The sequence below is a fragment of the Ambystoma mexicanum genome, chromosome 4p, assembly GCF_040938575.1.
Source record: "Ambystoma mexicanum isolate Mex_15411 chromosome 4p, UKY_AmexF1_1, whole genome shotgun sequence".
NCBI lineage: Eukaryota > Metazoa > Chordata > Amphibia > Caudata > Ambystomatidae > Ambystoma > Ambystoma mexicanum.
In genome coordinates, this window is record NC_090927.1 from 55,091,599 (window position 1) to 55,114,392 (window position 22,794).

The 22,794-nt window shown below is 44.4% G+C and overlaps 1 protein-coding gene across 3 annotated transcripts in view; it reads right to left on the reverse strand.

Annotated features, from left to right (window-relative positions):
* The window catches only part of LOC138452988 (NACHT, LRR and PYD domains-containing protein 3-like), a 415,916-nt gene that overhangs the window by 164,094 nt on the left and 229,028 nt on the right, over nt 1-22,794 (reverse strand). For all 3 annotated transcript variants that reach the window (XM_069605372.1, XM_069605373.1, XM_069605371.1), the window contains exon 4: nt 21,481-21,564. In XM_069605372.1, the coding sequence (XP_069461473.1) occupies nt 21,481-21,564 (84 nt within the window). The remainder of the gene's footprint in view (nt 1-21,480; nt 21,565-22,794) is intronic.

Consider the following 22,794-nt stretch of genomic DNA (forward strand, 5'->3'; position numbering starts at 1 on the left):
TAACCGCTGGTGAGGCTTTGTTATTTAAGAGGCCACAGCCGAGAGGTGGACTTTAATGGAAGTTATTGCTAGACCATCTTTAGCTAAGTATAAGAGATAAGGTAATATTTGTTCCGCAGATGCCAATAGGGGATCTGTGTTGGTCTGTAGAAACCATACTCTGAAACACTTTAATTTTTTGGAATATATGTGCCTTGTTGACAGGGCTCTTGCCGCCCGTGGTATGTCCCAGCACACAAGATCTAGCGTGAGGTTGTGAAACTTTCTCTGCTAAGGAGCCAACCCCTGGGGGATAGACTGGCTGGTCGTGGTGAAGTAGCTCGCCCTTCTGCTGAGATAAGAGATGCGAGTGGGGTCGGAGATATGAAGGCTTCCTGATAGCTAGTTAAAGGAGCGTTGGGTACCAGGTCTGCCGTGCCCACATCGGGGCTATTAGAATCATGGTGCAGGGTTGCTCAATCATTGTGCGCAGCAATCCTGCAATCCACGCGCCGCCAATGATCTCTGCCTGAATGCCAGTAAGACAGAGATCCTCATCAGCACACCTGGCTGGCCTCCCTTGGCCCTCTTCCTGCTCCAACCTGTGAGGCGAAGAACCTCAGGGTTATCTTCAACTCCACACTCTCCTTCTCCCCTCACATTTCTGACGTCTCTAAGAAGTCAAACTACCAACTGCACCTCCTCAGAGATATTCTTCCTTTCCTCTCCTTCCCCCAGAAGCTCACTGTCTCCAGAGCTCTGGTTCTCTCTAGGCTTGACTACTGTAACAACCTCATTTTTAAATCTACTCTCCTCTACTCTCAGTCCTCCGCAACTCATCCAGAACAGGACTGCAAGACAAGCCCAAGGATCGTATCTCTCCAGCACTGAAATCCCTCCATTGGCTCCCACTGTCTGCAAGAATCAAATTCAAGACCATTTGCATTGTCCACCATGCCTTCTGGGGCCTGGGACCAAAATACCTCCAGCTTTCTCTTCAGAAGTATCTTGCTTCCCCGAGCTCTTCGCTCTTCCACCTCCAACTCCCTGAGCGTCAGTCGCTTTTCTAAGCAACAAGATAGGGCAGATCTCTCGGCCGGCACAGGAACAGCCTCCCTGCCTCTCTGAAACTTGAGCAGAATCATCTCTGGTTCCGGAAGCAGCTCAAGACTTTTCTCTTTGCTTCTGCCTTCTATTGTAAACTTCCCTGCTGATCTCCTGTCTGATAATGCACTGGTTACCTGGCTACCCTCTGAACCATGGACCCAGGTGCCTGCCCGCCCAGTTGCACACCTGCACTGCCTCCTGGCAACCCTGCACTTGAGGTTGTATCTGCATCCCTACTGCATCCCTGCAGTCCCCCTACTTGCACTTATCTAATACTTGTTGTCCGCACTTACCCCTGCACTGCCACCTGTTGGCCACACTCTTTTCTATGTCTTTATCCTATGTCTCGCACTTCTTCTCCTCACCTTCCCCTGGCACATTTACCCTTACTGCTCCCCCGCACTTAAGATCTCAATATCACTAGTCTTGTCCTCCCTTGTTCCCCTCACTTGCCTCATCGTGCCTTGAAACACTTGCGTTTAGGAGTGCTATGAATAAAATATCATATCATATATCATCTGATATCACCCGCGAACCGAAGGTGTCGGTAGAAACCCGTAAAATAATGTTTCCTTCCATGGCACGGAGAATGCTTCTTTCTGTGAATGTCTTTCCGGGTACCTGTAAGCGAACTGATCGCATTTGTTGTTGTGTTGAGTTGCGAACAGATCTATGTTGGGTTTCCCCCATATGCGGACAACTCTGTCGAGATCTTCGTCATTGATCTCCCACTCGTGTGATTGTAGAAAGTGCGTGGCTGAGCTTGTCTGCTAAGATGTTGTCCCTGCCGGGAAGGTGCTCTGCTCTCATGTGAATTTTGTGATGAAGTGCCCAATTCCAGAGCAGTTGTGCTTCCTGTGAGAGAATGTTGGATTTGTTGACCCCTTGTTTGTTCGTGTAGTGCATCAAAGTGGTGTTGTCTGTCTGCACGGTCACAATCTGACTTGTCAAAACTGAAAGTAAGGACTTTAGATCCCCACAAATGGTTCCAGCACGTTTATGTGTAGGCAAGATTCTGCTGCTGGTCTGGAGGTTACCTAGATGAGCTCCCTAACCAGAGAGTGATTAATCCGTCCTCAGTAGCAGGGAGGACAAGGGGGATTTAAAAGGGCCCACTGAATGGCATGCGAGTTCCATCACGTTTATGTGTAGGGGAGATTTAGTTGGTGACCATATCCCGCTGGCCAGGAAGTTGTCCAGATGAGCTCCCCATCTTGTCCCGTGATGCGTCCATCCTCACTAGCAGGGTGGACGTAGGGGGTTGAAAAGGGAGACCACGTAGAAAATTGGGGCAGCAGGGCAACCATCAGAGAGCCTTGTGAAAACTTGGGGTGAGGTGAACAATGTCTTCCCATGACCCGCTGTGCTGTGCGGTTGCATCCTTAGTCTGCAGTTTGGTATGAGAAGATACAGGATGGCATCATGCCCAAAAGGGATTTGTATTGCCTGACAGAGTTTGTCCTGTTTACAAACCATGCAATGAGATTTAGCATTGCAGTCACCCTGTCTGCTGAGGGGCGTACTCTGGGTACTCGGGTGTCAAGGTCTGCCCAATTGTTGTTTGTGCAGGGATAGGCGAGGACCGATGTTCCCTCTAATTATTTTTCTCTATGTGCGGAACCGGTTGGCTGTTGTGCACACATTATTTTTCATGTGCGCAAGATACTAATGAGATAAGCCACTTTGTGAGCTACCATCACAGAAGATTTTGGAAAGGAATGTCCTCTTACCAGCCACTGCAATTCTTTAAAAATCTTACAACACTTTTTCCAAATACAGTCTAAAATAAAATATATGTCATATGTGATTAAACAGAAAACTCATCAACCAGTCTGCCACAATATCCCAATACCACAATATCTGCCACAGCACCTTTCAAACGTACTTCTGAGCAGAAGAAATGTCGGCCTCATTACGAGTTTGGCTGTAAGTGGTAAAGTTGCAATGGAGTTACCGCCAACTGTACCACTATGCCAAATTACAACTTCAGGACTGGAGTGGAAGATTCGCCTCCAGGAAAATCCTGGAGATAAATCCTCCAACTCAATGCCGAAGTCGTCAGAATTCCTGCTGCGGTAATTCTGCCAAAAAAGCCAATATGGATGGGGAATTACACTGACACCACCAGTTGTAATCCCGCAGAAATTTCTCCGGACAAAGTCACGGTAACAGTAATTCATTTGGACGGTATTCTGGTGGCTTTATGCCGGGATACCGCCCCAAGTCGTAATGAGTCCCTGTATGTTTTATGTAACTGGAAAATCACTCAATTTTATTACAAAACACAAATATCTTAGTTGTGTTCCCAGATATCTCGCGCAAACAATATTGATTCTAAAAGACATTTTTCTTTGTATTCTGATTTTTCAAAAAAATTGAATTTTATTTTTGATGCGATAATCTCGTGGTCAGCCGACACGTGTTTCGACCCAAGGGGTCTTTATCAAGGCTGGTGTGTTATTGATCACTGACCATTAAGTAGGTTGGCTCTTGGTGGTGGGTTAGGGTAGGTGGGTTCCACTCCTTGAATAGGCTGGCTTGTCAGCCATTGCTGCAAACGACATCCCTGGCATTTGTGGCCTTCAAATATCTCTTGTCATAAGTGATGTGGTTGTCAGGAAACTCAGACTGAATACATTTACTGATGGATTAATGGCAATTAAAGGCAATGTGTCAAAAACATGTTGACTGGAGTTCAAGTGCCACTTTAAGTAATTCAAGGGGCAGGAGAACATGCTTATGGGATGATAATTGCATCATAATAACTGCACCTTAGAATATGATGATCCAAGATTCCTGTGCCTCTGCTTACTATACACTTTACGTTCTCCTGTGGGTAGTGATAACACCAGCCTTAGAGCTAAGAGACATATGCACCATGCATGTTTACTCCCTCAAAGGAAAATGTGCCTAACAAAAACAAGAAATGAACCTATCATTGCTTCAACCCACAAAGCTCCACTGATATTTTTTTGAATTAGTGACCAATAGAGCCGCGGCATAGGAAGGAAATAATACTATTAATGCACGATCCTAAAAGGAATTTTATGGGGAAAGCACATCTTTTAATAAGCATAAAGTATCCCTATTGGCAAAGCTTATTACTTTTGACTCCCTCACAAATCACAACTCCACGTAGGGAGCAAAATCTGTTTAGAGTCCTGCTTATATTCCTGACATAGGGAGTGAAATGACAGGGCACATAATAAAGTGTATGGTTTTGCCCACTCTTCCGCACCACAGCCTAGATAAAATTAAACAAGAGCTTTACTGAGGTTTATTATGGAGCCCTGTTGAAGAAGATCACACATATATACCTTTTTAAGTTAATGGAATCAATCGATCAGAGATACAACTGAGTGAGTGCCTTCTTCTGTAACTATGGATCACTCTTCTGTAATTCTTTGTTATCAGTTAAATAAGATGCAGGGGGATGCTAGAGACCATACACACAGAACACATGGTTATATTGAAAATCCCTCAGCAGCTGAGCATAGAAAGAAAATGAAGGTGCTGTTGTCTAAATGGGTGCTAGAATTTCCTATCCTTTAGCAGACACGCAACATATTTCCTTCAGTGTACTGCCAAAATGTCTGCCTTGGTTTTTTAAATGTGCTGCTTTGTTCATCACACGCAAGGAGTGATGCTTCAACCCATACACTTCCCCGGACCCTGTGCTTGCCTCCAATATTAGTTGATAGAGCACTGTAAAAAGTGAGGGATTGTAGCAGTGAACACTCAATGGGGTATTTGCAGACCCACAAATCAAGGCATATTTAAATGCCTCAACATTTGATGTGCATTTTAAGAATGTCGTGACTCTGCATGTACACAATTCTTTTGCAGTGCATAAAAGATTGTTTGCAATATATCCCACCGACCCTTATATCATTGTGTAGGATTACACAAGTGCTCAGTGAAACAGTTTTTGTAGAGAAGCGAGTTACCATATAACTTGTGAATGTCTATGCCCAAGGGAACTCTGAACACTTGGAAACAATGCAGATTGTATGAAAAGCATTCTCCTGTCTGGATATCTGGTGCCCTGATACTACGGACGAATAATCCCAGGCATAGTCCAAACCCATTATCCATTGTAGGCTAAGTAAATGATATTGCAATGTGGCTCTCTACTTATAGGGTAATGTTAGTAATGCTAAAGTAGGAGGCGCTGAGCATCACATTTGTCTTTTCATAATCTTTAGAGGACAAGTAACTATTTGAGTTTTATAGTGCGTTAACTTTCAAGGGGGCCGCTTCAAAGCACTTGCGTGACATATGTATAAAGAAGAGGAAGTATGGGATTTGGTTACACATCCCAGTAGCCTGCTTACTTACAGTCATATCCAATATATGAGCTGGTAGTTCGATTATATAGTGTGGGTGACGCTTTTGGTAAGGCACAATGAGTAACAGAAATTCTGGCACATGAACGTTATTCATGTCACAACAAACAAAAAACAAGTGGATGTAGGTACACGTCAGCTAACCTTTCGCAGAGCCAAGAGAGGAAGAGTTAAAGTTGTCTGGTAGAAACGTAATGTACTCTGGGGCAGAAGTTAAAATCATAAGGTAAAAGTCTGGTAGAGTCAGATTTAGGAGTCATGGGTGGGCAGGGAACATTTTTGGCTAATGTGTGCAGACATATCTTGGTTAGATTTCACTGTTCATGGAGCCAGTTTTTCATATTAGTTTTTAACCTCTTGTGTTGTATTTTGCTGTTAGGGATTCTAAGTGCATAGCAGTGTAATGCAAATTAGCTGAGTATCAAAACTATTTGCTTATTTTAAGAGAAAGAACATTTGAGGTAATTGCTGTGGCTTGTGCCTTATTCAATCTTTTTGAATAGGTGAGAATTGTCTGTGTGCGCTGCTAAAAGTCTTCTGAGCGGCACCCAGAAGGAAGCTGGGCAAGCGCACATGAGCACAGCTTAGAGGGAACATTGGTGAGGACTTATCCTCTTTTTTGAGAACCCTAGGTCCTGGCGAAGCAATGTTGTTTCCACTGCTGCCGACGTTGTGTTTAGAGAGGTTCCTTTCACTAACCAATCGTCCAGGTAAGGGAAAACCTGGATTCCTGAGCACCTGAGATGGGCGGCTACCGGGGCTAGGCATTTCGTGAATACTCTTGGTGCAGAATTTAGTCCGAAAGGCAGCACCCTGAACTGGAAGTGTTGGTCGCTGACAGTGAACCGGAGGTTATTTTCTGTGTGTTGGATGGATGGGAATGTGAAAATACACGTCCTCCAAGTCTAGAGTGGCGAGGAAATCATCTTTTCTGAGCCAAGGGAGAACCAATTGTAGGGTAGTCATTTTTAATTTTAGGCGGCAAACAAATTTGCTGAAGGCCCGCAGGTCAAGGATCGGGTGCCACAGGCTGTCTTTCTTTCGTACTAGGAAGAAGTCGGAGTAGAAACCCTTTACCTTTTGAGGGTGAGCTGCCCTCTCTATTGCGGCTTTTCGTTGGAGTTTGGTGGTTTCTACCTTCAACTGCTGCAACTGCATTACGTTTTTCTTTGGTAGTGGGTGGGGTGGTGGTTTCTGTATGAATTCTATGGTGTGTCTCCCTTTTATCACCTAAAGCACCTGTTTGTCCGACGTTAAGTTGTTCCAATGGTTGAGGTGCCTTGAAATGCGCCCTCCTACCGGGGTTAGGTTTGGGAGGAGCGTTGGGTAAGGGTCAATTATTTATTGCCTGGCTCCTGCATTGTCCCGAGCCTCTTTTGGCGCACTGATTTTGGTACCTGTTGTAACTCTGTTGGTAACTGCACCCCGACTGGTAGGGGTTTGAGGAAGGCGCCGGACCCTGGTAGGATTTGCCATAAGACTTGTATTTGGCACTCTTGCCTCGAAAGGTACAAAAGGAACGTCGGCCTAACTGCTATAGCTGTGTCAGTGTCGGCCTTGAATCCCTTTAAATGATCGCCATCGTCTTCAAAACTCTCACTCTGACATATAAATACCTACAGAAGACAGCTCCTACTTACCTTGCAGACACAGTCTCTAGATCCCAATCCAACAGGCCCACATGCTCAGCACACCTGCATCTGCTATCCATACCGAGATTCAAATTACAGAAAGCCGGAGGCAGTAGCTTCCCAGCAATAGCTGCTAGACACTCGAACACCCTACCAGCCAAACTAAGGTCTGAAGATTCATTCTGGACCTTCCGAAAACAACTGAAAGCCTGGCTCTTTACACAGGAACTACGTAACTAAGTCATGTTCATCAGTCAGTAAGCTAGCTACATAAGCAACACTCCATTCTAAGATTACGTTATAGCCTAGCTCGTATTATCATATTATCTGTCATGCATATGTGCAACTATGTAACCACTGTATTATTTACTGTCCTCTTCTGTAAGAACAGTGCCTAACTGTCTCTGGGTTGGGTGGGCTATATAAATTGCTAAATAAATAAATAAATACATACATACATACATACATTTCTTATCAGGACCTATTCTTTTTGCCGAATAGGTCCTGACCATCGAATGGCATGTCCAAGATTTGAGCTTGTTCCTTCGGTCTAAAACTGGTGGCCTTCATCCAGGCCTGGCGCCTAAGTACTGTTCCGTGTGCCATCTGCCTGAAACCACATTTAGCGGTGTCCACCAAAGTGTCTATCATGTGGTCCGAAAGTGCCTCGCCATCAGCAATGATGGACCTGGCTTCTGGCTGGAATTCTTCCGGGAGATGCTTTGCCAGTTTAGACATACAGAGCCATAGCTCTCTGTCAAATCTAGCCATCATGGCCATGGCGTTGCTTGCTCTGACTGTAAGCGATGCCGCTGTTGAGACCTTGTGGCCAATGGCCTCTAGCTTATGTCTCTCTTTATCTGGTGGAGCGGTGAGGGGTGAAGCCGGGTTCTGCAGCCTTTTTCTTGCTGCTACGGGGATGACAAAGTCCGGTTTTGGATGGCCTCTGAGGCATAAAGGGGCAGAGTCTGGGGCCTTGTATTTATTCTTCGGTCTAGCTACTGACGCTGGGGTGGAGAGTGGTGTAGCAAGAATCTTCACACCTGCATCCCAGATGGTTTCCAAAATAGGGATTGTGGTGATGGTGCAGCGCCTCTTGTCCCTGTGTTCGTAGAGAACCAACGCTTTTTCCTCAGTAGCGACCTGAATCTTAAAACATTTCTGCTGATTTTGCCATGATTATATGAAAGGATACCACATTGTCTGGATGTGATGAACCCTCTGTGAGTCCCGTTTCCTTTGTTTTTTAATGGTCACTGACTCCCAGTCATCTTGGTCTGTTGTCATGTGAGTCCCGTGGAAGCTCACCCTCCTCGCGAATGTTTTCCTGTTTATCGGAGTCTGAGAACTCCATGACTGGGTCATCAGGTTCCCCTTCTACCTCTTCGGAGTGAATGGGAATTCAGGTCCCAATATTGAGGGAGCTGATCTTGCTCTTTGCGGAGAAGATCTCAGGAGACATGGGGAGTGTCTCCTCCTCTGCGTTCTGTGCTCCTCCTGATGGCGCTCGCCCCCCTGGTAGCTATCCCTTGAAGTGGATTGACGGGGCAGTGGTGAACAGTGAGGCGTGCGGTCTCTAGGAGATCTGCTCCGATGGCGGTGCATAGGCGATGTACTTTGCCGTTGTCCTATTACTGAGACCGACTGTGAGGAGTGTCTTGCTCTTTGCATCCTGTTGAATTCCTCCATAATCCTGCACATGGATTGTAAGAGCGTTGGGTCGAAAGGGTCTGCAGCATCCTCCATTGTAGTTGCCAGTGAGGGCTATTTTTTTCTTGGGTTGAACTGTTAAATGTCCCTCCCCTTCTGAGGATTCCTCTTGTAAGATGATATCTGGGAATTCATTCATCTCAGTGATTGGTGAGAGGGAAACCGTGCCTTCTAGGCCGTCCAATTGCGATTGGACACTTAAAACCTCATATTGTTGAGGCAGAAGCTCCTCACTGACCTCTGCAGGAGTTGCGTTAAACTATGCATTTGGCTCGTCAACGGTTCCTCCGTTGACGGCGGTGGAAGCTTGGTAGATGACTGCTTGTGCGTCAAGGTGCTTACCGTGGATGGGCTTTCCGCCAAGGACCTACCCATAGATGGAAACTTTCTGCAACAGGCTCTCCGTGGACAACTTAGCCATTGATGAGTGCTTCGTGGACGAGGACGTCTTCTTCATCAACAAGTATTTGCTCGATGACTCCTTCGTGGATGTGGATGAGCGCTTTGCCGACGAGTCCTTTGTCGATGAGGATGGTGGTTTGGTAGAAGACGACGGTTTATAGTGAGGCTAACTTGGTTGTCGATGGAGTCCCTGTGGACAACTGCTTTGCAGAGGAATGAGAGGAAACGGAAAAAAACTTTACCTTTTTGTAAATCCCCCGTCACCATGGCCTAGAGGGTTCTTTGGAGGACTTTCCACTCCTCTTCCTGACCTTGGCTGGTGGGGAGTGTGCTCTGTCCACTGAAGAAGATCTCCTTTTGTGAGCTCGCTTCTCAGTGTGCATGGAGGAGGTTGATGGTGCAGTCTTGCAGGATTCCTCATCTGAGGAAATGTGCCTGCTCTCCAGATGTAAAAGCAGTGTTCGGTGCCTGTCCTCCAGGGTTTACTTGGTTAATGTCTGACAAATACTGCATCCCTGAATGTTATGAGGGAAAAGGTAGTAGATGCAGAGTTTGGGTCCCTCACAACAATGACCTTCTGAGAATTCCGGAATGGTGGCCAAGGTGGAAGCAGCTTAAGCCTTCAGCTCCTGGTCTCCTCCCTGAAGACATTTCATTGCTGATATGAATTCCAAGAAAAAGATCCTGGAACCTGAGAACCCTACTTCTAAAAAACAGAAACATATTTCTGAAATAGATGAAGAGAACCCAAGCATTCAGCATTTGTTCAAATTGATGTGTCAGGTGGCCTTGGATATGGCTGAAGTTAAAACTACCATGGCAGAATTGAATACAAAGGTCACCCATTTGGATACAAGGCTGACTGATTTGGAGAAGAAATGCTCAGATATGGGATCTGAAATGGCTGGCAGCTACAGGGCCTACAATATCCTGAAATCTGATATGCAGAAAGAGAAAAATCATCGCTTGGAAATGGATTTAAAACTGCGTGAAAGGAATATCAGACTGGTGGGAGTAGAAGAGCATTCAGACCCTAAAAGTGAAAAACTACTGCCGTTGATTTTACGGATATTTAAGGAATGCTATGATGTGGGTTTGCTTCTGGAGAGTGATGTCGATTATGTTTATCGGATTGGTAAGCTTCTAGGAACTAAACCTCGACACATCCTGGTGGCATTTGCTCTGGCAAGGAAAAGGGAATCTTTATTGGACGCTTCAAGGGCCAGGGGCTCTGTTGTTTTTAAAGGCAAACCTATTTATGTGTTGCCTGGCTATCCCAAGGAGGTGATGGAAGCAAGGAAGATGTTTAAAGCGGGAACAGAGCGTGCTAAATCTTTGCAGATAAAGGTTTTCTTGAATAGGTTTAACAATTTGACTTTGGTTTTGCCGGATGGTAACAGATCCACTTCTGATCCCCAGGAGACCGCTTCGTGGCTGGAGAAGATTCATGCTCCTGATAATAACAATATTGTTGACTGAATGGAGGCAGACCCCCTTTTTATTTTTATTTTTATTTTTTATTACAACTGTGTTTTTTGCTATTGTTTGTATTGGCTAAAATGGCGCCCAGTGAAGATTTCAGTTGGATTTCTTTTGGTCATGTTCAGAACGTTCATTTTAATGTGGCTTCATAAAATGCTTTGTGTTCTGAGTAAAGTACCTAAGTGCTATCCTGGTCAGCTGACGTGCCTCTTCTACCTTGGCTCCGGATGTAACTCTGTGCGTATGGGTGGCGCTATTGGGCACGCTGTGTTTACGATCGGAGATGATCAGTGGGGTGGGGGCTGGACGCTTGCTGTGCCCGATCCCTGCTGTCATTCGAACACACTTGGAGAGCGGTGAGGCGGTTCGTTTGGCTGTGGGGAGTCAGTGAGCCAGGGACCGGGAAGGTACTGCTGCCGGTCCCCGTGGCCCTGTGGCTTTTGTGATGTGGGGAGGTGTTGATTTGTTTTGGCCACCCGGCGCTGTTGTGCTTGCATCGGCGGGCCGTGTCTCCCCTGGTGACGGATCTCCTCGATATAGTGTGCTCTTCTTAATGGAGCCCAGGATACTTTGCTGTAGGAGGAGAGTTCCGCAGGGGCACACCTTATTAAGCCCGCACTTTTACTTCACTCTCTGTCAGCTGCCGCCTTTTATAATGAATCAACATTTCTTTGTGGGCAGCATTCGCTGACACGCATCATGCACTCGACTCATTGCGGGAGCGGCAGGATTATTGGAGAACTTTCGTAGACAGCTGGATTTGTAGATGGAAACACTCCACTCGTTCTTGTGTTCTTACTGTATTCACTGGAACTTCAAATACGCTGGTTATGCCAGTGCTTGCTGCCAGATGTTGATCATTCATCCTGTTATATTTATTATTTTTAATGTACTTGTTTTCATGATTGCATATTATCACTCATGGTCTGTCACCACCTAAACGGATACTGGCAGTTCACAGTGGGCGCACCTTGCAGTGAATATTACATGTGTGTGCTGGTTGTGAGAGCAGGTGTGGGAAGTTCATTGAAATGTCTGTCAATACATGTGATTGTGACTCAGCCGTGTTCTCGACTGGCTGTAGTTTCTGATCCTAGGAAGCCGTGATGTGCCTTCTTTTTAAAATGACACAGGTCTTTCTCTTGCTTCTTTATTTTATTCGGAAAAACTGTGTTCTGTGGTAACTGCAACCATGTTCACACTTTTGCTGTCATGTTTCAAGGCAAAATGTTTTGAAGGGAGCTTCTGTATGAATGTTTTGTTCTCTCCTTATCTGGCATAGCAGCCCTTATGTAATCAGCTTCTTTTGATAGGTTAATGAGCGTACAATTTGCATTCTAATAATATAGTTTTGGCATAGGGGTTTTGCGCTGTTTTTTCTGTATTTAGGTAATTTATTTCCGAGCCCAGATGGACAATATTTCGCAGTTGAGCGCACGCCCTCTTTCCATTTTCTCCTAGTGGCTAAGGTTGGAGTGTTTTCATCGTCATGCCTTGTTCACACACCCTTACTGTACTCTAGTGATTTATCTGGGAATCTCATTGTATTACATTATCATTATTGTCATTTTAACATGCGTGACTTTTATTACCTGCTTGCTTAAGTTATTTACGTTGTTGCATTTCAGTGTGTGCTTGTTTTTATTGCCAACTTTTGCTATAGCTGTGCTGGGATTTTTGGTGAATATGGGGCTGGTAATCTATTCACATGCGTCTGATACTTCTGGTTGAGTTAGGGAAACTCATGGGGACAGTGAATCTTATAATTAGATTATAACAGTTTTCATCGTACTTAGATGTATGTTCCCGTTCTACTACGTACACTTTTAGCTGGGGGTGGAACGAATAGTGTGGTTTGTCTTATATTAGATGTGGGTTTGTTGGGGGTGTGATTTTGATCTCTTTTTGCTCTGTGTTTTTCTTGTGGGTTCAAACTGTGTGGAATCTTCTTTTGGTTTGGGAGGGGTACCGGGGGTGCTGGGCATCCTTCTTCTGTTTCAGGGGGGTTTGGGGTGGTTTTTTTTAATTATTTTTGTTGTATTTAGTGGTTTTGGGAGTTTTTTTTTTGGTTTTTTTTAGACTTTCTTAGATTTCTTAACATGTCTACCTCAGGGGGATCACGACTTTTACTCTCTTCCTGGAATGTCAATGGATTGAATAATCCTGTCAAACGGCAGAAGATTTTGAACTGTTTAGTGGATATGCAATGTGATGTTTATTTTTTACAGGAAACTCACCTTTTGCTGGAGGATATTGAGGCATTACGTAAGAAATGGATGTGTGAGGTTGTTGCCTCCTGCTATTCCTCCAAGAGTAGAGGGGTTGCGATTCTGATACGCAAGGGCTCTCCTATTAGGGTCCTGAAGTCCAGGTGTGATCGGGAGGGTAGGATTGTGGCTCTCCTGGTGGATATTCAAGGTGTTCAACATGTGTTGTCTAATGTTTATGCTCCCTCAGTGGACGATGTTTCTTTCTTTGGGATTGTGTCGCAGTTCTTACTTGATTTGAACTCCCCAATATCATTCTTGGGAGTGATTTCAATCTGGTCGTGGATCCTTTGGTGGACTGTACTGGACGTAAAACCATACAGAGAAAGGATGCACATTTTTGCTCATTAAGAATGATGATTGGGGATTTTGATCTGAAAGATTGCTGGAGATTGCAATATCCTGACCCCAAGGAATTTACATTTTTCTCTGGGTCTCAAAATTCTTACTCAACGATTGATATGTTTTTTTACGGCAGGTAGGGCGACTGCAAATCTTTTGAGTAGCCGGATAGGTTGTATTGCGGTTACGGACCATGCTCCCATATTCCTGAGTCTGTCTTAGGATTTTGATTGCTGTAAGACCTTTCAATGGAGGATGAACACCTCAATTCTTCATGATGAGACTATTTTGGACAAAATTAGAATGGAAGCTGAATGTTTTGTGAAAGAGAATTGTTCCGGTGGGATTAGTAAAAGTATTATTTGCTAGGCATTCAAATGTACAATGAGGGGTATTGCTTTGGACTTGTCGTGTGGCAAGAGGAAGAAACTGCCGAAGACACAGTTGGAGACTGAGACCCATATTGCTGAGGTGATGAATGGTTTGTTGCGTGATACTGATGACGCAGATAAGAGAAGGGAGCTGAAGAAGTTGAAAAAAGACTTGAATGACATTTTGAGTGCTAGAGCCGAGAAAGATTTATATAGAATCAAATGTGCCTACTATGAGAAGGAAGAAAAGTGAGACAGGTGGCTCGCTTACCGGTTGCGGCAACAGGGTTCGGAGGGAGCTATCAGTTCTATTAAAGATGTGAATGGAGTGGTGTCTTTTGATCCGCGTGTGATTAATATTGTTTTCAGGGACTTCTACATTAACCTTTATGAGAATGAACCTGGTATTACTGGTCGTGGTGACTACTTTTTTGATAATTTGAATATTCTTAGGGTTTCTGATGAGGAGATGCCTGGTTTGGGTCGGTCGGTGACTCTGGATGAGATTAGGACTGCTATTACCTGCTTAAATTCTGGGAAAACAACGGGGCCTGATGGCTTGCCGGCCAAATTTTATAGGATTCTCCCTGAAGCGGCTTTAGGTCTCTTGAGGGATATGTATATGGAGTCTAAGGAGGTGGGTATGCTTCCGGAATCGTCCAACCATGCTACTATTTCTGTATTTCTGAAAAAAGGGAAGAACAGTCTTATTACCTTCTAGTTATCGACCGATAAGTTTGAAGTTTGATAAATACAGATAATAAGATCCTGGCCAAAATTATTGTACTACGCATTGAGGATGTAGTTCAACGACTTAATCACACGGATCAGTCTGGTTTTGTCAAACATCAAGCAATATTCGAAGCCTTCTGCTTACTATATCGCAGGCCCAGGATTTGGATGAGGATGTGGCTGTGTTTTCTCTCAATGCTGAGAAGGCATTTGATCGTGTTGATTGGCGTTATATGTTTACAGTGCTTAGGGCAATGAATTTAGGTGATGAGTTAATTTCCTGGGTCTCCCTTTTGTATGCTTGTCCCACAGCAACTGTTAGAACAAATGGCTTGTTGTCTAGTGTTTTCAGTCTTCAGAGGTGCACCAGACAGGGATGTCCGCTTTCACCTTTACTTTTTGTTCTAGACATTGAACCGCTCGCTATTGCTTTACGGGAAGATTTATGCTTAAAAGGTGTGCCCTTCCATGGAGTTGAGAAGAAATTATGTTTTTTTTGCAGATGACCTTTTGCTATTTCTACAGGATTTGGAGACTCCTTTGCCATCTTTGATGAACATCTTAGATCATTTTCATACGGTGGGCGGATATAATATAAACTGGTCGAAGTCTGAGGTTTTACCAATCACGAGGAGCAGTGCTAAGTCAATGTTGACTAGTTATGGTTTTCAATGGTGTCCACACAAAATGACATATTGGGTATTTGGTTGACCCCAGTGGTGAGTGATATGGTGGAGGCGAACTTGAATGAGATCTGTCATGAACTGAAGATATCTATGCAGAGGTGGTTAGTTTTGTGCTTAACGCTATGGGGCAAGGTGAATGCCTTGAAGATGGTGGCGGCTCCGAAAATCAACTATGTTTTGAGCATGCTCCCTTTGAAGATCAGTGCATGTTACAGGAAATTGATTGATGCAACTCTTCAATCGTTCATTTGGGACGGGAAACCTCCTAACTTGAAACTGTGGAAACTTCAGCTACCCGTTGAGAGGGGAGGACTTGGGGTTCCCAATTTTAGGGTGTTTCATCTTCCCTTTTTTTCTTGCCAGTTTTTGCTTCCTTTTCTAGTTGATTCTCCGAGTGCTTGGGCAATGGCGGAGGCGAGCTATTTGGGTCCTCCTGCCCCGCGGGCTCTACTTACAACAGTTAGCAAACATGGTAGGAGGTCCCTTTTGACTGAATTTTTGAGAGATGTGTGGAAAGATTTTCATGATATGTGTGGCTCAAGTGCTCTGAAATAACCTTCAGCATCGATTTGGCTAAATAAAGCGATTACGGTAAACGGTTGACCTATATTGTGGCCGGAATGGTTTGTTGGTGGAGTTAATTGGATTGGTGATGTTTACAGAGATGGGAAGTGGGTTGACTTTGATGTGTTGTGCACGGATTTCAATATTGAAAACCTTTCAGTAGCAGATTACAGGAAGTTAAAGAGATGCATTGGTGTGATTGACAGGAATGACCATGTGAGCTTGGAGTTTTCTTTGGTGGACTGTCAGCCTGTTGCGAGTAAGGTGTATCGCCGGATTGTTACTAATTACAAAGATAACATTGGTCTGCTAGATGAATGGAGTAGGAGACTGGGATGCGAGATCACTGTGGATTTGTGGCTAGAGATATGCGCAAATGTTAAGCTTTGCTCAATCAATTTATGTGAGCATTCAAGGCAAATTAAAATTCTCAACCAGGTTTTTTGGTCTCCGGAAAGGCTCAAAGGCAGAGTTATGTCTGATTCAGATGTGTGTTGGTGTTGTGATGTGGAGAGTGGCACTCTTGAGCATTTGCTGTGGGATTGTGTCCGGGTCAGAGGCTTCTGGCAGGAGGTTTGTACTATATGTCTACAGGTTTTGGATTGCAGCATTGACTTGGATTTCAAGATGATGGTTTTGGGCAGCTGTATCTTACTTGAGGACTTGTCCATTTTTGAGAGAATGTTCTTGTTTAGGGGTGCGTCAATTGCTAAGAAACTGATCTTGAGAGGGTGGAAATCCAGAGTACCGCCTGACTCAGATGTTTGGGCTGATGAGATGGTCTCTTTGGCGGCTGTTGAGAAGTTGATTTATCAAAAGCAGGGGAAATTACATTTACATGCTAAGATCTGGGGGGGTGTTTTTGAACATATATTAGTGGTGATTTTCTTTTCTTTTCTCTTTTTCTTTTACTTTTCAATTAGTATCAGTATTTTGTGGATGTACTGTTTGTTTACGATATTTTTATGTGCTTTGGTTGCCACTTGTATGTTCTTGTATTGCAATGTATAAATAAAGAATTTTAAAAAATTTTAAAAAAAACAATGACCTTCTTGCCACATTTGAACAGTCTTTGAAGGGAGAAGTCTTCTCCTTGACAGTTTGGCCTTGTTCAGCCACGAGGAGAGGAGAGTGAATCAAACACATGACGTTTTTAGGAGTAGGGCTAGGAACCCCCGGAAAAAAAAGGAAGCTGAAAAGCTTAAATTGTTTGTTAAATACCAGAGTTAAACTATGAAAAATTTCAAAAAGGCTCAGAGAGCCGAGAGGATTCCCCTGTACTGTAAAACACAGTAAAAAATCAATCTGAAGATAGCTGACTAGGGTGGAGCCTAAACCCTGCCACCTCATTGGTTAGGGCCTGAAAGGACCAAAAGGAGGTGGAGGGACTCCACATGTGAAAGGCTACACAAGCCCTATAGGCTCCTGTGGGTATAGCTTTCTTTCCCAAAGGAAAGTGTTAATATATTAATTTATATTATTTAATTTACCAAGGATTCTCAGTCTGACGACGGGGAATATTCAAGCATGGGAATCTATGAAAGATCCACTGCTGCTGGAGAAGTGGTTAATTTCACTGAGCAGAGTTTGCTGGATGGTTTTAGCCCACCACTGTACTAATGAGGTGGGTCATTCACACGGTCTGTGAGGGAGGTAGGGGGGTGTCCATGGACATGCCCAACACTGCCTTGGTTCTCACAAAGAACCAAACCAGTGAGCGCCACCTCGGGTGTTAATGTCAGTGGGGACAGATCCCTATAGCGTAGTGCTTTTTCTGCCCTTCAGATGTGCCTCTGCAGAACCCATGAATTAGGAGGGAAAGAGTGTTTTCCCGAACACAGTAGCTTAAGACCCATAAACAGTACCACACTGGTGCCTTTTAGCTGCTGGAATTAGGTTTATTTGAATCTCTATTTGAATGCCTTATAGGGGCACTTAAACAACTCAATGTTAATTTGCACTGAGTTTGCCTATTTTATACGCTTGTGCTCGGTGTGTTGATTTCCCCATCTATTTTCCATTCTTTCTATAAATATTGTCACCCCTGTCCACCCCCAACAAGTAATTAAATGCGTGTTGGGGAGGGATGCATTGTAGATATTTGGTGCATCTTACATATATTTCTATATGCATTTGCCCCTATTTTACATAAATGTACATATATGAAATGTAAAACACTCTGGTTATTTAAAACACTACTCCAGAGTTCTTCACATATGGCAGTGATTTAAATGTGTGGGTAAGGACTCGTACAAACCTTGGGTACAGTGAGGCACCTTCAGCCGAGTTAATCGCTGGCGGATGGACGCACTAAACCAGAAGTCTGCAACCTGTGGCTCTCCAGATGTCTTGGACTAAGATTCCCATGATCCTCCAGCACTGACTATGCTGGCTAAGGCTGATGAGAATCGCTCATTATACTAAATGGAACAAAGCTCAATCGGCTCTAGTCAGGACCCAAAACATTGATTATATATTGAGCCTCTAGATTTTCGTCCTCCCACCCTTAATTAGAGGGGTCACTTGGAGGCCCAAAGGGTGAGAGTGACGGACAGATCCCTGCCCTACATCAGTTACTACCCAAACAAAGATAAGGCCAGAGGATGGCCTCCGTAGGTTGTCCCACACACTATACAAACGAAGGCAGGCTACCGCTTCCCTCACGTACTTCACACCAGAGTGCACAACCCTTCTAGTACTTTTACTTAACACTAGAATCCTACAGCTACACCTACATAACATTACCTCTACATAACATCCCACCACACAAAACATTCCTACAACAATTAACATGCACGTAAAGTACACGGCCTGCGGTAGCGGCCGTGTAGTTATGGTTAAGTTGCTAAAACCATAAGAAGAGCAGTTTTTTGGCGGCTTATAACTTTGCTCTCCCTGGACGAATCCTCACCAAACTTTGCAAAAAAAGTATATGGCCCACCCTGAATATTTTTCGGCAGGTTTGGTGAGGTTTCCTCAAGGGGGATAAAGTTATAGGGGGAATCCCAAATATTTTTTTTTTCTTCCATAGACTGAATGGAAAAAACTTTGCTCACGCCTAGAGTCCAAACCGCTAGATGGATTTTCCCCAAATTTGCGGGAGGAGTGGCAGTTTGGTCCCGAAATCGTGCTTTTGTAAATTTGGGGAAAATCAGTCCAGTAGTTCTTTTTAAAACAGGCAAAATGTAAGTAAAAAATATTAGTGATATCTGGCTCCGCTCTGCGGACCCATTTCTCTGTTCGGTCCGTGGACAGGCATACAATTGGTTTAGAGGGTGACGTGATGTCTGCGGACATCGGACCCTGATTAGATGGTGAAAAGCGTGAAGTGCGTTAGATTCGCAGACTTCGTCCGATCGCGGTAAAAACATATAAAAAAACACAACATTACACTTGTCAAACTTATCAAACAATCTCTGGGGAGGTGAGGGGTGATGTGGATGGGCTGGGATATGGCCATAAGAAGCCAAAAAACGGGTGGTTTTCAGTGTAAAAGTCCTGTGAAGTTCGGGGACATTTCAGATGTTCGGGAGCAGTTCTTGGATGGCTTATAACTTTGACATCACTCAATGAAACTGCACGAGATTTTGGAATTCTATTCTAAATCTGGTACTAAAAGGCTTTGCAATGTTTGGTGGGATTCTGTAAAGTGGGGGTCCCAAAATAATGTAAAGGCCTATAAAGGCTTATACATGTGGTGCCATTTGTCGAATCTGCACAAAAGTTTGCAAGACGATTTTAAATCTATATATATATGTTCTTGCAATGTTTGGTGGGATTCTGTCAAGAGGAGGCAAAATTAGAGGGGAGTCCCAAAATATTGTAAAGGCTTAGAAATGTGGTGCCCAGTTGACAAATCTGCACAAAAGTTTGCAAACGATTTTAAGTCTAGATGTAAATGTTTTTATAATGTTTGGTGGGCTTTTCTCAAGAGGGGGCTAAATTAGAGCGGGTTTCAACATTTTTAGATGGCTTATAACTTAGTTGCCGTTTGACGAATGTGGACAAACGTTTTCAGAAAGATTATAGACCCAACCTTGAATGTTTGTGTAAAGTCTGAATGGATTTTGTCAAATTGAGGGCTAAGTTATACGACTATTGTATGTACATACATATTGACACTTTTGAAAAAAAAAGCATGGGCCGATTTCAAGCAAACTCATGTAAGGAGCATTGGCAAGGACCGGAAAGCAGGGTTTTGCAAACGTGCCTGTGTTTTGATAAAACATTTGTGATGTCATCTTTGATGTCCTGGGTGTTAGTCTTAGCAGTGCACGGTGGTGGCGCAAGTTATGGTTGCTTAGCTTAGCCTAACTTGCAAATTTCTGAGGTTTTTCAGTTTTACCTGTAACCATAACGTTCCTGTAACAACGTTTTTCCATTGAATTTCACAGGTTTTTATTAGTGCAACTTAACCATAACGTTCCCTTAACTAAGTTCTTTCATTGAATATATACATAATTATATAAACAATGGCATAGAAACATAATACATTTTGTCACATAGGAGTGACTGCAGCAGTCGGCCACCCCTTTCACAGTACCTTATTTAGCCGGCCCGACGACATGGAAAATGGTGGTTCTGCCTTGGATGTCCTTTAGGGTCTGTTCCCACAGTTCCTTTATCACTGTGTGGCCCATGCCTTAACAGATTCTATAGGCCCCTGCGCAGGTGGGGCCCCGTCATGATCACTGCTGCACCCGTGGCCCGTTGCTTTCTTCAGGTTGGTCCCATAGACTCTGTGGCCATCCCCCACGCTCACTGCCCCTCCGCGGCCCTTATAGAGGCCCATCCGCTATCAGCTCTGCATCCACGGCCACTTTTACCAACCTCTGGGCGCCCCCATAGCACCATATTAACTTCAGGTGGCATCACCCTTGCAAAGGGGATGCTGACGTTGTCACCACCACACTCGTGGCATTGTGACAGTCCTTGCCACCCTGCCCACTCTGCTTCACTTTGGAGATAGGCACGGGGAGACAGGAGATAGTCTTCACCCAGACCGCAATGACAGAGTGGCCTCGGACTTCTCTTCAGCTAAGCTGCTCCAGCAGCCCAGGGCTTTACTTCACTGCCCCGCCCGTCGAGGGAAGGGAAGTCTTCCGACACCTCTCTCTCCACCTCCCAGGCCGCACACCCCACATAAACCGGACAGGGTGGAGCTTCCCTCCACCCCCCTCCACCAGCCCACACACTAAGTGCGGGGGCAGGGAGGGGTTCCTCCATTGGGCCCATCCGGTCTTGCTGCTGGGTGGGCCGACAGCCGCCACAGCCCTGTGGGTGCCCGAAAGGCTCTGGGCTCGCAGTACGGGCCCATTGTACCAACTCCTCCCTCAAGTGAAATGCATCTAGGCCCTAGAGGGCAACTCAAGGCTATGTACCGCCCCCTCAGGATGCTGTTTTTCTCCTTCTCTCCTTTTAATCCTTCAACTGTTCACTAATGGTATAGAATATTTTCTCCCCTGACTAGCCCATTCTTGAGCAGAGGAGTTCTGTCCTTTTGTGTTTTTTTCTTTTTTCAAAAATAGGGCTGGATGGATCAGTCCAGTAACCACTTAAAATCACCTACATGCGTACACACACAACATACACATATCAAATATTTCATTGAATACCCTGGTGCCTGCGTCTTTATTTCTAGATGTCCTTAAGGGCAGAAGCAGGTAGCCCTTTCTAGCCAGGCCCCATTAGGCCACGGGCTACAAATACATCACACGTCAGTACGGAACAAGCTATGGTTGTGGAGCACTTGAAGGATTGGCATTAAAATGTACTTCCATTTTGAATAAATATCTTAACTTGTCGCACTTGCTTAAGAGATGAAAATCATTCTTTACAATCCACTTGAGGATAAAACATACCTTGGAGTCTGAATTTAGGTTTCTCTTTTTCTTTTTCCTTTTCTTGCACTGTTTTTTGGTACGATTCAATTCGGGAAAACATACCTATTTGAAAAATATACGTAATTATTCATCCATTAATACATAAAACTAAAACATGTAAGTTTTACCAACTGTTTCAGCAACTCTTAATGGTTGTGTTATCTAAGCGTAGTTCATGTATAAATACAAATAACTGGTTGCTCGTCGCAATGAGCTTTCATTCATATTGGAGTGAGGACAGTATTAGGGGCAGCATCCATTCATATCGGAGTGAGGACAGTATTAGGAGCAGCATCCATTCATATTGGAGTGAGGACAGTATTAGGGGCAGCATCCATTAGGAGCAGCATCCATTCATATCGGAGTGAGGACAGTATTAGGAGCAGCATCCATTCATATTGGAGTGAGGACAGTATTAGGAGCAGCATCCATTCATATTGGAGTGAGGACAGTATTAGGGGCAGCATCCATTCATATTGGAGTGAGGACAGTATTAGGAGCAGCATCCATTCATATCGGAGTGAGGACAGTATTAGGAGCAGCATCCATTCATATTGGAGTGAGGACAGTATTAGGAGCAGCATCCATTCATATCGGAGTGAGGACAGTATTAGGAGCAGCATCCATTCATATTGGAGTGAGGACAGTATTAGGAGCAGCATCCATTCATATTGGAGTGAGGACAGTATTAGGAGCAGCATCCATTCATATTGGAGTGAGGACAGTATTAGGGGCAGCATCCATTCATATTGGAGTGAGGACAGTATTAGGAGCAGCATCCATTCATATCGGAGTGAGGACAGTATTAGGAGCAGCATCCATTCATATCGGAGTGAGGACAGTATTAGGAGCAGCATCCATTCATATCGGAGTGAGGACAGTATTAGGAGCAGCATCCATTCATAATGGAGTGAGGACAGTATTAGGAGCAGCATCCATTCATATTGGAGTGAGGACAGTATTAGGAGCAGCATCCATTCATATTGGAGTGAGGACAGTAGTAGGGGCAGCATCCATTCATATTGGAGTGAGGACAGTATTAGGAGCAGCATCCATTCATATTGGAGTGAGGACAGTATTAGGAGCAGCATCCATTCATATCGGAGTGAGGACAGTATTAGGGGCAGCATCCATTCATATCGGAGTGAGGACAGTATTAGGGGCAGCATCCATTCATATCGGAGTGAGGACAGTATTAGGGGCAGCATCCATTCATACTGGAGTGAGGACAGTATTAGGGGCAGCATCCATTCATATCGGAGTGAGGACAGTATTAGGGGCAGCATCCATTCA